Source organism: Pinus tabuliformis, chromosome 9, assembly GCF_031772625.1.
Source record: "Pinus tabuliformis cultivar Carrire ecotype Pingquan chromosome 9, CPIR1, whole genome shotgun sequence".
NCBI classification, from domain to species: Eukaryota; Viridiplantae; Streptophyta; class Pinopsida; order Pinales; family Pinaceae; genus Pinus; species Pinus tabuliformis.
In genome coordinates this window covers 743329983-743347569 of record NC_142307.1, presented here as the reverse complement: position 1 = coordinate 743347569, position 17587 = coordinate 743329983, and the positions used below count along the sequence as shown (strand labels likewise).

At 37.1% G+C, this 17587-nt stretch overlaps 1 protein-coding gene across 1 annotated transcript; it reads right to left on the bottom strand.

The window, feature by feature from the left end:
• Nucleotides 1-1784: 1784 nt before the first annotated feature.
• LOC149150852 (putative disease resistance protein At3g14460) lies at nt 1785-5531 on the bottom strand. Its single transcript, XM_089439588.1, has 2 exons — nt 4748-5531; nt 1785-4608 (listed from the first exon to the last, which is right to left on the bottom strand). Exons 1-2 carry the CDS (start codon nt 5275-5277, stop codon nt 1785-1787), a joined length of 3354 nt encoding a protein of 1117 aa, XP_089295714.1. The 5' UTR covers nt 5278-5531.
• Between the last annotated feature and the right edge of the window lie 12056 nt (nt 5532-17587).

Sequence of the window (17587 nt, the reverse complement as noted above, 5' to 3'; positions counted from 1 at the left end):
ATCGATAAAGAAAATCCATGGCTTAAGGAGATTCTCATGACAGAGAAAAGAAATGAAAGCGCGAAGTCATACTTGACATACAGAAAATTAAGAAACCATGAAAGAAAAGAATTAAAGGAATCAGAACCATTATATAAATTGCCACCCTGCCAAAGTTGTTTTTAATATATGCCCCAATAAGTATAAATCATTCCACTCCACACCCCCACTCCAATAACTACAACTGCAATTCCTGCCATGTGTCTTTTTATGCCCCCAAATATTTACAAACCTCCCTACTCCACATCCCCACCCCAATACCTACAGCCCCAACACCTACTATATGTCCTTTTTTACCCCAGATACCTATAAACATCCCTACTCCACATCCCCACCCCAATAACTACAAACCCAAATACCTGCTTATGTCTTTTTATACCCGAAATATCCATAAACCTTCCTACTCCACATCCCCACCCCAATATTCAAACTTTACTCTACATCCCCAACTCAATACAAATACAATATAATGACCCTTATGAATGAAGAGGTAAAAAATTAATTAACAAGGTGAAAAACCCCTTTTGTTCTGGGGGAATGATTTAAAAACATTTGGAAATCACCAAAACAGTTTGGTTGATAGTATGAGATTATATAAATTCACTGAGATAAAGAATGAGCATATGTCGAGGTGACTGTGCATAATATGCAAGAGATTTTCTTTCTAACATAGCAGCTGGAAAAGGCTTCTGTCACATATCCTGCTTTTTAAATTTCTAATAAGTACAGATTATTCCAGTCTAAATTAACTTATCGACCTGTGTGATGTAGCCATTAGTCTAATCATAAAAATGCTTCAAATGAATCTAGCCTTGTCAAGGACTAGCTAAATTTGAATAACGTTTCAAATGAATCTAGCCTTGTGAAGGACTAACTAAATTTGAATAGCACTTGAGGTCCGTATCATTGTATGTTCACGCTCTGAATTATATCAGGTCAGTATGAAATATAATCAAACTGCTAATGAAGATGAAATGTCGAAGACAATAGTGTGTATCCTCAATCATAAATTTCAGGCACTGTATTGGTAATCTAATCTAGTCATATTACCCAAAATCAAAACGAAGTGTACTCCGAACACCCTTGAAGTTTTGGTGTTTGGAATCGCTTTCCAAGTAGAAGTAACAAACCAGAACAATATATACAAGTAACAGTGTTTGGAATCGCTTTGCAAGTAGAAGTAAAGTAACAGTGTTTTGCTTTGCAAGTAGAAGTAAGAAGTAAAGTAACAGTGTTTGGAATTGCTTTACAAGTAGAAGTAACACACCAGAACAATAAATACAAGTAACAAACAAGAACAATATGTAAAGTAGAAAAGACAGGGGTTTGGAGTTATGTACAAGTAGAAAACCAATCTGTACAATATTCTCTGTCAACGTTTGTCTGCAATGCCTCTGTGCTTGCCTCCACCGGCCATGACAGACTCAAACGTCTAAGTAGAAACGGTATTCAGCTGCTGTTTTTTATTTTTTTTATAATTCAATTATAAGTTAATAAATTTATTTTTTTTAAATGAATTAATTAAAAAATAATAATTTAAATTTCTAAAATTTCAAAATTAAATTTTTGATTTTTAAAATATTCAACTTAATAATCTGTGCAAAAAAATATAAATTAAAAATGATAAAATCAGTATTATTGATAATTTATTTGTTAAAAGAATAATACTTTTTCTTATGAAATGCATCACATAAATAGAAAGGACAAATATAATTAATTTTTTTTGTTTCAATATTTACCTTACTCTATTCAATGAATACAATTGAATGATGTAATTTTTCTTTTAAGAAAATCTCAACATCATTCTTTTCCCACCAATTTTGTTGAACTTCTATGGTTTCCAAATCTGGTAGCTTGTCTATCCCTCGGGGCAATCCCTTCAATGACGGGCAATCTTTTATGGTCAACACTTGAAGTTTAGGCAGACTTTGTTCATTCCACACAATATCTGATGATGAACTTCCCAGACTCTCTAACATAGGTAAGTCTTTCAGCGTCAAACTTTCTAACCTCGGAAATCCCCTCACACTTCCCCATGCCCCTATTCCCAGCTCCTTCAAGTTAATGCAGCGCTCTAATGACAATGACCTTAAATTTGGCAACCTCTCCAAGGGAGGAAGATCCCTGAGTTGAAAACATCTATACAAATCTAACCTCTCCAATTGTGGAAACTCGGCAATACAATTGGGTAGACTTCTGCCATGGTAATTTCCAAGCCAAAAACGCTGTAGCTTCTTCATGCTCTGCATGTCTCGGGGGAGATCCTCCAGCACATCATGGTCTTCCGCATCGAATACCAATGTCAGGGCCCTCATATCTAACCAACTTCCCATTATACCCATTTTAATTCCTGCCCGTACTCCCTCGACTTCAATTCCTGCTTTTACATGTACAGAAAGCCACATTAAATTTGAGCAGTTTGTGAGATCCTTCAAAGTGCAAACACTACTCTTCACTTCCTCCACCTCCATTATACTGTTTTCCATGGTGTTTGATGTCCACCATAATAGTCTATTCAATGATGTAAGTTGAGAGATCTCTCGGGGAATCCCTGTTAAGCTCCAACAACCGTCTAAACCTAAAGTCTTGAGATTTTGAAGCTGTCTTATCTTAGGAGGCAGTGACTCCAGATTTCTACAACGATTAAAATACAAAAACTGAAGCTGAGAAAGACTGCATATCTCTTCAGGTACATATTTGATTAAGGTGTCCTCCAAATTGAGATACTGGAGTTGTGTAAGATGCCGCAGTGACATGGGCAACGATTCTATTTTGGTGCCAGACAGATCCAAAACCCTGAGAGAGGTGAGATTGACTAAAAAGCCATCAGGAACCTCTCTTAAACTTTCATTATACTGCAACATCAAAGTGAGGAGGTTGGGGCAGCTGAAATCTGTTGGCAAATCAGAAATATTGTTAAACCCAAGTGCTATTCTTTTGCAATTATGGATCCCTTTTTCAGCGGCCGGAAACTCTGTGAGGTTTTGACGTGTCCTGAAGAGACATTGCTCTTCATTCTCAGCAATATACATTGCCAAGTCATAGACAAGGTCGTGAATCTGTATGTACCTAGACCCATACTGATAAAAAATCTGAAACAAGCAGCGTTCTACTAATAAATCTACATACCTGAATCCCAAGTCCATTAAATTGCTAGTCTGTCTGCTATTGAGCAGCCCCTCCCCTATCCACATTTCCACGGAGCAATCTACACTGATGTGAAAATCTTCAGGAAAGGTAGCACAATATAAAAAGCAGTTCTTGATGACGGAGTCAGGCAAACAATCGTAACTCCATTTAAGCCGCCCATAGAGACTTCCATCAATGCCGCTGTATTTTATAAAAGTAGGATCCACATATTTGATCTGACTGAAAGAAAGATGCCAGTCGTCTACACTAGTTTTACCCCTCATGGTTGCCGCTACAATTTTTATTGCCAACGGCAGACCATTACACTCTCCCGCAATTTGTGTGGCCACATTCTCTATATCTTCTGTCGGAGCACTGCCTGTTTTGAAAGCTCCTCTGCAGAACAATTGCCACCCTTCATCCCTGGATAGCGGTTGTATTTGTATGGAGAAGTCATCTGCCCCCATTCTTTTAACCACATCAGAGCTGCGCGTAGAGATTAGGACTCTGCTACCTTTATCATTATCCACTGGGATGCCCAATTCTTCGTCCAGTTGAAGTTCCGTCCACAAATCATCTAATATGAGAAGAAATTTCTTTTCCCTCAGACATGCAGAGAGCTCCATCTTTGCTAACTCAACACTAGAGCTGCTCCCAAGATCTAAATTGATTTGCTTTGCAATATCAGCCTGCAACCCTGAAATGCTACAATTTTGAGAAACAACTGTCCAAATTACGGCTTCGAACAAGTTACCTTTCTTGTAGGCGTTGAAGAGTGTTTTGAGGAGAGATGTTTTGCCGACGCCTCCCATGCCGAAAACACCAATTATGCGCAATTGGCGATCTTCATTCTCCAGCCATGTCTGCAGTCGCATCTGGTCAGCTTCGATCCCCGATCCCACAAAGCCCGACTTCGGTACTGGCTGAAGCAACGCCTGCGGTACTGGCTGAAGCAGTGGTGCAGAAGAAACCGTCCGTTCAGTGTTGCCAAGTTTTGAAAGATCGACAAAGAGTCGATGGAAATTTGCATTCCATTCTCTAACTTGTGTTGAGAGTGTTGGTCTGCAGAGGAAACAGTGTAGGAAACATTGTAGCCACCGTTTCTGTGGTTGGGCGCGATCCACGACACATTTGGCATCATCAAGAGAATTGTGAAGCCTCTCCAACCAATTGTCAACGGTGTCGGGCGGAGATCTCTGATTGGCCATATGAAGCAAAAGGGTCTTCATACGATTTAACTCAGCGATATCCAGAAGCTGAGTATTTCGATCCAAATGAATTACATCATCTATTAGTTGGTTGGGCGAAGCAATAGCAACGGTAACAACGCTGCTGATGGTGTTGGCTGCTGCTCCAGTCAAACCTGTTGGATATTTAGCTGGTTTCTTCACCTTTTTTAAAACCCCTTCAACCACATTATCTAGCAGCTCTCCCTCATCGCTGGTTATTCACAAGAAAAAAAGAAAATAAAGCCAAGTAATGAGAATAGAAAGTCTATGCATATATCACCTAACATAAAATAAAGTCTCCGCAGCGTACATCATGAAATAACCAGAGAAGAAGTGTTTTAAGTTCTCACCTGTTACACGCTTCCAGCTCAAAACCGCTTATTCCTGCAGCTTGAGAAAGCGCATTTCTCCATTTTTTAATTAGGCTGGCCTCATACCGCAACTTCTTTTCACCAGTGTCAGGATCAACTGTGGTTTTCTTTTCTAGTTCCTCGAGGGCTTTAGCATACCCCCCTTCTTTGCCCTGCGTCCACCGGAGCTCCGCAGGCTTCACGCCGTAAAACACCGGTATTACTGGAAATTTTGACTCCAACATTGAGACCAGTTCTTGAAGACACCAGGTTGATTTGGCATATCCTTTGGAAAATATAGCCACGTGGACTGAGGCAGATCGAATAGCCGCTTCAATCTGAGGAATTAAGTACTCTCCCCGTTGCAACTCAGGCTGATCTAGAAACACTCGCAACCCATGTTGTGATTTCAGGCTCCGGTAGAGATGGCTGGCGAAAGTTTTCTTGACATCCGGACCACGATGGCTAATAAAGACATCGTAGTCGGAATCAGGAGCGGTGGAAGTGGAGGCTAAGGAAGATTGAGCCATTGCTGATTCCAAAATACAAATAGAGGTGATGGGCCGAAGGATGTTCGATAATGCCGAAGCAGCTTGCGAGGGATGAGATTAGCGAAGAGTCTATGTAATGAAAAATGTTGATGTTGTGCAAAGAAATTTAGATTGAGCTAGAAACCTGAGATGAGAAAAGTTGTTGATGGTGTGCAGAGAGATTTAGAATCATGGGTTTTGCAACTTCAAACAAAAAGCACCGCAGAGCACAGAATGAATATGCAGACAAAACAAAAAGCACCGCAGAGCACAGAATGAATATGCAGACAAAAGTTTGTGCACAAAAGTTTGCAGAATATGCAGACAAAAGTTTGCAGCTGTCAAGCATTTTATGTTTTTTTTCACCTTGAGCAGCTGTCAACCATTTTATGTCTTATGTTTTTTTTTTCAACTTTTCTTACCTTCAGCGGCGGTCAACCATTTTATGTTAGTTTTTTAATCTTGAGCAGTTGTTAGCCTACACTGTTTTTTTATTTAGGATTGGAACACTAAATTGGTAGATACTAAATTTCTCCACCTAACTCTTGGCATCTTATGCTTTGTGTTGCTTTCTCGTTAGCATCTTATGCTTCGACTCTCGCAGGTCTGTGGTGTAGGCAAAAAGCATAACAGGGTTTACGGTTAAGAAGAAATGATTTCTTTTTCGTCTTGGAATGAAGAAAGTGGTGGAAAATCTTCGAAACTTAAATTGGAATTTTGTGTCATTTACATAATTTACAAAATGTTAAATCATCGGGACTTCATTGAAATTCAGAGAAAAAGGAGAAAGGAGACCGAACAATCGTCCAGATATTGATAGAAATTTAATCGTACGGAAGGAAAAACAGAGAGAGAAATGAATGTATTGATTGATTGATTTGATTTTGGAAAAAATAAAAAAAAAATGGGAAACTGCAGATAAATGTTGGGAAAAGAGAAGAAAATGCGCATTTAACTTTGACCCCGGAAAATATTGCATAGATCAACGGAAAATTTGTGCAGCTGAAATAAATTTATATAAAAAGAAATGTGCAGTTGGAATCTAATGCTTTTGGAGTCTAATGATTTTTGTTTTTGTTGTGTCGGCCATGTGATGCGTTGATACGATGTGTCATGTTCTCCGTTAATTATTTATTTATTTAATTAATATATATATATTCACCTTCCATGTCATTGAAAGTTCCAATCACCCGCATGCAATTAATTAATTAATATATATACACCTTCTATCTGATTGAAAGTTTCAATCAGCAACATGCAACCATGTGCTACAATTTAAAAATAAGTAATTTGCAGTGGTTTTCAGGTTTTCTATATCACGAGGAAACATTTTTATTTTTATTTATGCAATTAATTAATTAATATATATACACCTTCTATCTCAGTGAAAGTTTCAATCAGCAACATGCAACCATGTGCTACAATTTGAAAATAAGTAATTTGCAGTGGTTTTCAGGTTTTCTATATCACGAGGAAACATTTTTATTTTTATTTTTATTTTTAATATCTTATTAAAAATAAGAAAAAAGAAAAATATTTTTTTTTATATTAAAAAATATGTTATAGAAAGATAAAAGATGAGAAAAATAATTGTTTATATTAAAAAATATTTTATAGAAAAGTAAGAGATAAGATGTTTGGAAAATACAATTGTGAAATGAATTTATGTTATAAAAAATAAGGGATAAGAAAAATACTCTTTATATATTAAAAATAAAAAAAATATGTTATAGAAAAATAAGAGATAAGGTGCTTGGATAATGTAATTGTGAATGAGTTTATGTTATAGAAAAGTAAGAAATAAGAAAAATAATATATATATATATATATATATATATATATATATATATATATATATATATATATATATTTATTAAAAAATATGTTATAGAAAAGTAAGAGATAAGGTGCTTGGAAAATGTAATTGTGAATGAGTTATTAAATGCTAGTGATTTTATCTTTTCCTCAAACAAAGATATATATTTTCCATTAATTCAAAAGGAAGAATTTTAATATAAACACTTATATAATATTTATAAGAAAAAATTGTATATATTCTATTGAAATATAAATTTGGATATAAAATTGTTGAACAATAAAGAGATATAAACTAATGATATGTATCATTATTGAAGCACAAACTTGGATACAAAGGGAGATATAAACTAATGATATGTATCATTATTGAAGCACAAACTTGGATACAAAGGGAGATATAAACTAATGATATGTATTCTATTAAATCGCAAACATGTCAAACACACATTTTTTCATAGAAAAAAATTGTTGAATGACAAGGGAGACTTTGGGTACTTTAGATATAAACATTCATGCTTTCATAGAAGTTTTTCATACAAAAAAATTGTTGAACGACAAGCGAGACTTTGGGGACTTTAGATATAAACATTCATGCTTTCCTAGAATAAAATTGTTCAGAACCAAATTTGGGAACTCTGGATGTAAACTCCATAAACAGGTTTTGGACATAAACTTGAATAGAATAGAATAAAATTGTTCACATCAAATTTCATTCAAGCATAAAAAGGAAAATTTGGATATAAACCACCATGCCTTCATAGAATAAAATTGTTTGCAATAAATTTCATTGAAGCACAAAGAGATTTTGAGTGGGTATTGATCAAGATACATTTTTTATTTTTTCTCAAAATATGAATTGTGAGCATGAAAAGTGAAAAAGATATTGGTATGTAGAAATCAATGAAGTCTTTTTATTGCATTTGAGCATGCCATTATAATTGAAAGAAGGATACCCATAGTAAAATCAAATGCTTTTACCTTTTTTCTAGAATTATCTTGTCATAATAAGGGATTCGAAGGATAATTTATTCCCATGGATGATGGATGTTTCTTTTTTTGAAAGCTTAATTATGGATATTGTGCCTAATTTTAACACTTGATTTTCAAGTTCACTTAATCATCAAAACATGATCATTTTACAAGTAAGACATATCTTACACAAAAAAATGCATTATCTCATAAATCAAGTGTCGATTGAATCATTGAAATGTAAAAAATGAAGAAGGGTAAGTTATTTATTTGAGTGCCTCGATTATTAAAATGGTGGTGTTACAAACCCTTTCAAAAATCAATGTGTAGATTGTTATAAATAGTTACTTGAAATTGATTTATGAAGTCATTTTTAATCAAAATAAAAACCATTGTAATCACACTTTGGGGTGCATGATCGATAGTACTTGACACCTTAAGGTAGTAATAAGAACAAGACAATTTGACATAAGCAAGCAAAACTAAGTGTGACAAGTCAAAAACATGCAATGGGTAAAGAAAGAAACTATTTGCAAAATACCAATCTAGAAATCAAATGCATCATGCTAATCTAGATTATCTAATGCAAATGCATGATGCTACTTGTGGCACCAAATGATCTAACAAAAATGGTTGATGAAATTGCAAAAAAAGAGATTGTTGATGATTACTTACCAAGTTATGAGATGGAATTATTATTTGGTAATGAATTGATGAAGGAAAGTTTAATTAAATATGAGTCACAAAACGAACATAGAATCATAGTAATAACAATAAATATGAAACTAAAGTTATATATATATATATATATATAGAGAGAGAGAGAGAGAGAGAGAGAGAGAGAGAGAGAGATTCTTTAACCTTTGGAATAATTGCAATTCAAAAAGAATTGAAATGACTTCAAATGTGACAAAGGAAACAACTTTCATATTCCACATTAGTCCAAACCAATTTATTTTTTGAGTGTATGATTTCTTGATGGAAATTTGAATACTTTAGAAATTAATGGAGAACTTGTAAGAATGTTGATGATACAATTGATGATAAAAAATTAATCAAATTCTTGCTAAATTATAACAGTGTCATTTTGTTAGTCACATAGAGGATTAGTGTTTAGATTTCCAGCCTTTTATTCATTGTAGGAAGAAAAACCATCAATCACATAAATGTCAAAAGAAGAATAAGACCCCTCTCAAATAAGTAACTAAAAGTCTGCTTCCTTGATGCTTATTGGGTGGGGGGCAGTGGTCGAGCCTGCTTGCTAAAAACCCAATAATTCATTATGGTTGGATATTAAGTTCTTGGCAATAAAATCAACAAGTCAAGAAGTTGCATGAGATCAATATATAGTTTAAACATGGGTAAAGAAACATTTTCATAGAGAAATCCAAAATGTAGAAGGATTTCAGATAGTTTTTCCAAATGATTATTTCAGGCATGATTGGGCCCAATTCTATATGTCTTTTAAATTCAAACATGAGTCAAAGAGAAAGGTAATTATTGCACTAAATGGGGGAGTGCATTGATGAAATCAAAATGGTTAGTGGTAAAAAAAATATCACATTAATTAATCAAGTCAAAATGGTTAGTGATCAATCAACAAATCCACTAGATAACAATGATGAACCCTAAAGGAAAAAAAAATCCAAAAGGTCAAGCTTGGATCCCTTCAACAATCTTATCACATTTTAACTTGTAGCCCAACAACAATGTGAATACTAGAGATATCATGAAATGTTGGGTAAAGGAGCCATCGAAGTTCAGGACGATACTCAACCAGTTATACAGGATGGAGTTACTCAGGAAGTCTTACCAACTCTTGGTCATCTTCGCATGTCGCTTGTATGGTCAAGAGAGCACGGAGACCTTCCCGCAGAGTTGGGTAATTATATTATATCAGTTGGAAAATGAAGGAAGGCCCTTCAACTGGTCGGACATGTTGGCTCTTCAGCTGAAAGTGCATGTGTCTAATGCCCGGAGTTTGCATAAGGATGGAGAAGCAAGATTCTTTATGTCTGCATACCTACTTCAAGATGCAATCTATGCCCAACAAAAGTTCCTTGGCATGGGTTGGACATGGACACCATTGGAAGATGTTGTGAACATTTATGCAAGTTTCTCTCTGAGTGCAACTACTGAGGAGTCATGACGAGACTATCTGACCACTTCATCACCCCGTTGTACAAGATGATCTTCGAATAGGATCCGCCTTGCATGTCCCAAGAAGAAATGTAGGCATTTCTCAACATTGCATATTGGTATGCATCACCTGATGACACCTCCATCAGGATGTTCGGCATGGAGAAACTTTCGCATGAGCTACCAATGTTTTCCACAGACAAGGTAGTTATACAAGAGGTTTCATACCACATCTCCACAGGGTTATCAGTAAGATTGCACAGGAGGAAGAAGGCACCATGGCCCACTCTTCCTTTGTGGATTGGGTTGTATGAGATCCGTACTTTGAAAGATGTAGATGTCGAGGCCGAGGACTAGAAGAAGTTCAGATTCGGCACCAAGAGTTACAATCTATATGACCCTCACTGCATATGAAAATAACACTCTATGAAGTTGTACTAACCATGGATCCACGGGGCATGTCATTGGCCAGAGGAAGGTCCTTGGAAGTATTTCTACAACTCCTCTAGGCTCAAGGAACCGGTCAACATAGTGGTAGAATGGAAAGCAGCACTCCAGGCAACAACACCATGGGAAGCAACAACCACAACAACAGTGAGCAACAAACTCGCACAAGACTTAAGCAAGAAGAAGATTTTCGAAAGCACAGAGGTAGAGAAAAGCTACAAGTTTAAAGGGGATCCACTTGTTGAGAAAGTAGCTTTGGAGATATAGGCAAAGAGGTGACAACGCGAAAGGAGAGTAGCATAGAGAAAGAGGGAGAAGCAGAAATTGGAAGAAGTAGAGAGAAAGTTGTAGGAGGCAAAGAAAAATATCAAAGAAGAACAAATTTGTGAAAAAGAGAGAGGGGAGTGCAACAAGAATAGGAACAAGAACAAGAGGAAGTGCAAGGTGCATAGTCATAGAAAATTGCACCAATACAGATTGAAGACTCAGATTTTCCAGCCGCAGATGAAGAACATGGTGAGAAACCGCAGGAACATGAACTTGGTCAATGAGATGAATAGATGATTGAACAGATGGACACGGAGATGGTACAGGAGCAGCGGGATTAGGATACCGACCTCATTCCAAGAGTAGTTGAGGTCACCTGATAGGCTTCACCACCTTCGGAAGTAGAGTAAGTCCCAAGTGAACAAGGAGATATTGTTCTCCTTGCTGATGATCCAGAGATGGATGTGTGCAATCTGGCATTTGACTAGACACAAAAAAGGATTGTACAAGCATGAAGAAGGAAACTTCTGGATGATCATACATCACCTCCGCACATAGAAGAAAGGGTGATTGTACCAGATGTGAGAAGACATCTAGTTGCCATGGCAAAGGCTTCTAAGGCTTATGCAGAAGCCTTGAGTTCAATAGTCAAGTTCTTGATAGTAGAGAATGATCGAATGGCGAAGGACTTGCAAGAGGCTAGGCAGAAAATATAGCAGTATGCGGGATCCTCTATAACAGAGATGAAGAAAGAAATAGTGGCATAGATATCGACTTTGGAGGCCACCATGCACACAGTGTATAGCAGATTTGTCACTGTGCACAAAGCAGTTGTCCATATATATGGCTTTCAGCAGAAGTGCACGCAGACAGGCCAAACTCTCAAGGACATTCATGTTGCTATTGTGCACATGAAAGAGTGGACAATGAGGTAGAAGGGAGCTCTGCTTTACTTGCACAAGAATATGAAGCCAGAGGCTAAGCTAGATAAATCACAGATTCAAATGTTAATCCAGAACTACGAGCAACTCCCTCTGCTCCTCACTAGCATCGAGGCTTCTTATGCATGGTTTTTCAGGAGTCTGGATGTCATAGTACAAATGCACAAGATCTCTTCCATCGGAACTATCACAAGGGACAGGAGGAAGAACTAAGTCATGCTAGATGTCGACGAGTACATAGATCAATTGATGCGCAAAGCCACCAGTGATGACTTGCAGCTCAGCACAGAGAACTTAAAGAAGTACATCGGCGGTCCAAACACACTCAAGACAATGTTGTGCATGCTTTAGGATAAGCTTAACACACTCGCAACCCATGTGATTTCAGGCAGCGGTAGAGAAGGTTGGCAAAAGTTTTCTTGACATCTAAACCACGATGGCTAATAAACACATCATAGTCGGAATCAGGAGCGGTGGAGGCTGTTGCGGAGGCGGAGGAAGATTGAGCCATTGTCGATTCGAAAATACAAATAGAGGTGATGCGTCGAAGGATGTTCGATGCTACCGAAGCAGCTTGTGAGGGATGAGATTAGTGAAGAGTCTGAGAATAGCAGAAATTCTCAGGAAAAAATGTAATGAAAAATGTTGATGTTGTGCAAAGAAATTTAGATTAAGCTAGGAGCCTGAGATGAGAAGAAATTATGGCAAAAATTGCAATGAAAAAAGTTGTTGATGGTGTGCAGATAAATTTAGAAACATGGCTTTTGCAACTTCAAACAAAAGCACAACAGAGCACAGAATGAATATGCAGACAAAAGTTTGCAACTAACTTTTATGTAGGAACTGAGAAGAAATTAGGAGAAACTGCGGTTTTTTTCAAGATGTTTTTTTTTCACCTTGAGTAGCTGTCAAGCATCTTCTGATTTTTTTTAATTTTGACTAACAGTATCATACGCAGTTTTGTCTAAATCTCTATCAAATAAACCTCCTTACCTAATCAAATGAGGAATCTCTATTAAATCTGATTGGATCATTAAATTTGGAATCTCTATTAAATCTGATTGGATCATTAAATTTGTGGAGACTCTTTACCTAATTAGATCACTAAACCTGTGGAGGCTGTTGCAGTACAAGTCCCCACTGTTGGACCACAGCAGCCAAGACTCTTCTTGGCATCTTATGCTTTGCGTGTTGCTTTTGCGTTGGCATCTTATGCTTGGAGTCTCGCAGCTTTGTGGTGTAGGCAAAAAGAGGATGTCGGAGTAAGAAAAGCAGGGAGGAAATGGGAAGAAATGGGAAGAAATGGTTGTGTGGTCACATCTTGTGCTTTGCGTTTTTCTTTGGCACTGGCATCTAACGATTGGATACGATGCGTGAAGACATATCCCACCACAAAACTTTAAATCAAAAATGAAAAATCATTTGAAGAATATGCCAAATATTTTATTATTTTCTTTTATAAATCGTTCAAATCTCTCGCTTTCATTTTTTTTCAATATTATTTTTTTATTAACATTTAATAAATACATATGTTTTTTTCATCCTTAGGTAAAGTAAAGGTTTTTTATTTAATTATTTATTTATTGCAAAAAAAAAACTTTTAATATTAATTTTTTTTTCTAAGTATGGTTCAATTTAATTAGATTTAGGTTTAAATTAACTTGTTTAATGCATATTGAATTGAATATAAGTAATAATGTTTTTGAAAATTAGTTTTAAAAGGGAATGGTTTTTGTTTGTGTTTTGTCTATATTTTTAGAAGAAATTGTTTTGAGGTTGAATGATTATTGTGAATATCAACTTTGTAAAGTAACCAGTCTAGATCCATTTTAATCTCGGATCTATCAAGCGTCGAGAGGGATCAAATCTCTCGAGGTGCAAACCTCTTTTTTTAGTGCAAAACTTGAGGAAAGGCTTGCACCTCGAGAGATTTGATCCCTCTTGGCACTTAATAGATCCATGGTTAAGATGGATCTAGGTTGGTTTCAGTAGTGTGTAGTGATACAAAATTTGTTGAACATATAATTATTTTGATCATTTTAAATATGCTAAATATGTCTAATATTAATTTGGTCAATTTAACTTTAACTTTTCTTAGTTACCTCAGTTTGCTGAGATGAGAGAGACTGATAGTAACTTGAATGATGAAATAAAAAATTTAAGTGCAAAGTGACAATGTAACAATGTAGAGTGATCAATCTGAAACTATTTTATTCTACTATTCTTATTGTCACACCTATTAGTTATTTTATATTACCATGTTTGAATGCAAAGTGATTAACAATGTTGAATGATGGAAAATGGGAATAATAAGAATGTAGCCAATTACAAATAGTTTATAGTTTTAAGAGGAAGACATTTCGGGTACGTGAACATTTTATTTAGAATGAAAATTCAAGTATTGTATTTATGGTTGAATTACTATAACAAAGAAGTCAATTCACGTCATGAATAATATTTATGTGCGCACATTGAGAGAGAGTTTGTATGTTTTGGTGGTGAGATAGAGATATAGATGGAGGGGGGAGAGAGGGAAGAATAGAGCAACAAAGACATGGAGGGAGAAAGAGATATAGATATGGAGAGAGAGTGTTAAAGAGAGAGGGAGTGGAAAAGGGAGGGAGAGAGAGAGAGAGATAGATATGGAGAGAGAGAGTGTATGCTTGGGGGGGCAGATAGAGAGATAAAGAAGGAGAGACAATGGGAGATAGGGATATAGATGGGGGGAGAGATGCGATTACAATGAAATCAATGCACATTATTAAGCTAATTACTTTGAAATTAATGTACATCATACATCTAGTTGCATCAAATCAGAAATCAACATCTACATTGAAATCAACGCATCTAATGCAAACAATCAAATAGAATTACAAATCAACATCTACACTAAAATCAATGAATCTAGTGCAAACAAACAAATATGATTAGAAATCAACATCTACACTAAAATTAATGCATCTAGTGCAAACAATCAAATAGGATTAGAAATCAATATCCACACTGAAACCAATGCATCTAATGCAAGCAATCAAATAGGATTAGAAATCAACATCTACACTGAAATCAATGCATCTAGTGCAAGCGATCAAATAGGACTACAAATCAATATCTACACTAAATCAAATACATCTATTTTAGTGAAAAACCAAAATATTCATGACTTTTTATATCTAACCCCTATGTATGTATTTTTCTTTGTGTGTCTCTTTCTTCTTTCCGCTCTCTCCACCTCTCCCTCCCTTTCTCTATCTTTCTCTTCTTCCCTCTCCCCTCTGCCATCTATATCTATACCTCCCTCCATCTCTCCTTATTTGTCTCTCTAACTCAACCCCCAAAACACATGTCTCTCTCTATCTCTCTCTCTCTCTTTATATATATATATATATATATATATATATATATTCCTCCCTCCCTTTATTTGTCTCTCTCTTCTTCCCTCTTGCCCCCTCCATCTATATCTCTATCTCCTTCTGTCTCTCCTTCTTTATCTCTCTATATCAGCTCACATACACTCTCTCTCTCCATATATATATATATATATATCCCTCTCTCTCTCCCTCCATCTCTCTCTCTCTCTCTCTCTCTCTCTCTCTCTCTCTCATCGTCTCGCAATCTTCGGCCTTTCTCACACAGCAGTGTGGCTCTCGAGGTCTCTTACCTCTGCATAGGCACTCTCAACCTTTCTCTGCAGAACTAGCTTTCTCAGCCTTACATAGCAGCACACACACACGATGCTTTTCCACTTATCTCTCTAGCAACAATGTTGCTTCCCCCACATTTCTCATCTAAGCTCATGGGTTTTGTTCCTCTACTTCCCACTAATTGATGCTGCCACTCCTGTCTTGTATTCACACTACACGAGTGTATTTCAACATAGATTTTCCATTCTACTATTGCATCTGACTTGGTCTCTGCTAATGCATTAAACATGAGAATGGCCACTTGACAATTTCTCCATACTGAGAATTAATTCTCAGTCCACCTGCACACTCCAATGAGGCATCGTCCTCTCTGTGAACAAATCTCCTATCACTGAGGCTCTTCCATGCTTATTCATGGTTTCACACAACTTAGTTGTACTTTGTCATGGCTTCACTATGGACCATTGTCCTCGTTGCCTTGTCTCAGAGTTTTCTGTTGATCCATCTGACTCCATGAACCAACTCCGCCAATCTACATTTGTTCTTTGGTAGCTGATCCATTCATTCACTTAACTCACTAAGACGTGCATAGGAGCATAGAGATGGATTGTCTCACCTCAAGGTAGGCCCAACACTCCTTCCTTAAGATCGTGGTCCTTGCTACCTTGACCCAACAATCTTTGACAGTCGTCATTACTCCTGAGAACAACTCCTCTGCTCCTGCATTCAACCTCACAGCTGCCGACCCATACACCTTTAACTCTTTGAACTGTCTTATCAGATAAATTCCACATTGTTACTCCAAAATGGTGCAATGTTATGATACTCCTCAATTTCGATAGCTTTAGCTCCCAGAGCATTTACTGCCTCATATGACCTGGCCAGTGTCCATCGGCTTAATGCCATATTGGAGCCCCCTTTGAATCGTAACTTTTGTGAAGTTCCGATTGAACCTTAGCTCCTTCTGCTTAAGGCTCACCACATTTATCATCATAGGACCGAGAGTTGTGAGTTTCCGCTTAGCATTAAGGTGTTAAGCCTTCAAACTCCTGTTGGGGGCCATTCTCCCTTTGTTAACTACTCTGCGCCCTTGGTTCTTTGAACTCTCATGACCAGGTGTCAACCTAATACCAGAAGCCCTCTTTATCAGAACTTTTCCAAACTCCAATTGTTCTAGAGTTCTGATGTCTTCATCCTTCGATATGCCGACCTCCAATATGTCATCACTCCACATGGCAACTCCATAGTGGTGACACGTGTCACCCAGCTCTATCCCATTAGCCTACCCAATAAGGTTCAATATACCTGCCACGTGATGCTGACGCCAACTGCCACTGTAGCTTATCAGAGCCAATCATATGTTGTCATGTGTCCTGCTGGACTGCCACATCATGCTGACATCATATTCCACTGTAGTTTATCGGAGCCAACCATATGCTGCCATTTGTCCTGTCATACTACCACATCATGCTCACGTCAGATGCCACCTGGCTTATCAGGGCTAATCATATGCTACCATGTGTCCTGCTAGAGGAGAGAGAAGAGGCTCCATCAACCTTTGGTTTTGCACCGAAATCATTTGTTAATCTTCTTTTGGCATTCCTCGGTGCTTATAAAGGCTTATCGGCACTTATCGAATATCGTAACTTTTAAAGGTTCCTCACTTTAACAAGTACCGATATTCCGATCCCCAATATGTCGATGTTCTGATACGTCAATCTTTGGGGTTCCGATATCCTCCAACCTCCGATACAACCTGCTTCGATGTACCGAACCTCCAATATTTTGATATCATTGATATGCCGACCTCTGAAATTCTAATCCCCGATATGTCAATGCTTCGATATGTTGACCTCCGACATCTTGTTCTCTGATATATCGATGTGCTGATATGCTGACCTCCGACATCTTTTTCTCCGATATGCCAATGCACCGATATTCCGGTGTGTCAATATGCTGGACCTCTAATATTCTGATCTCCGATATGCCGATACTCCGATATCCTAAGTGTCGATATGCTGACCTCTGATATTCCGATATTTCATCCTCCTCAAGGCATCACAACCCTGAACTTCAACAAACCAT

Bases quoted from the DNA above. Each gene is read 5' to 3' on its own strand.
- LOC149150852 (XM_089439588.1), bottom strand. From the start codon at position 5,277: ATGGCTCAATCTTCCTTAGCCTCCACTTCCACCGCTCCTGATTCCGAC. The intron at 4,609-4,747 runs GTGAGAACTTAA...GTGAATAACCAG, and splicing joins GAGCTGGAAGCGTGTAACAG to CGATGAGGGAGAGCTGCTAG.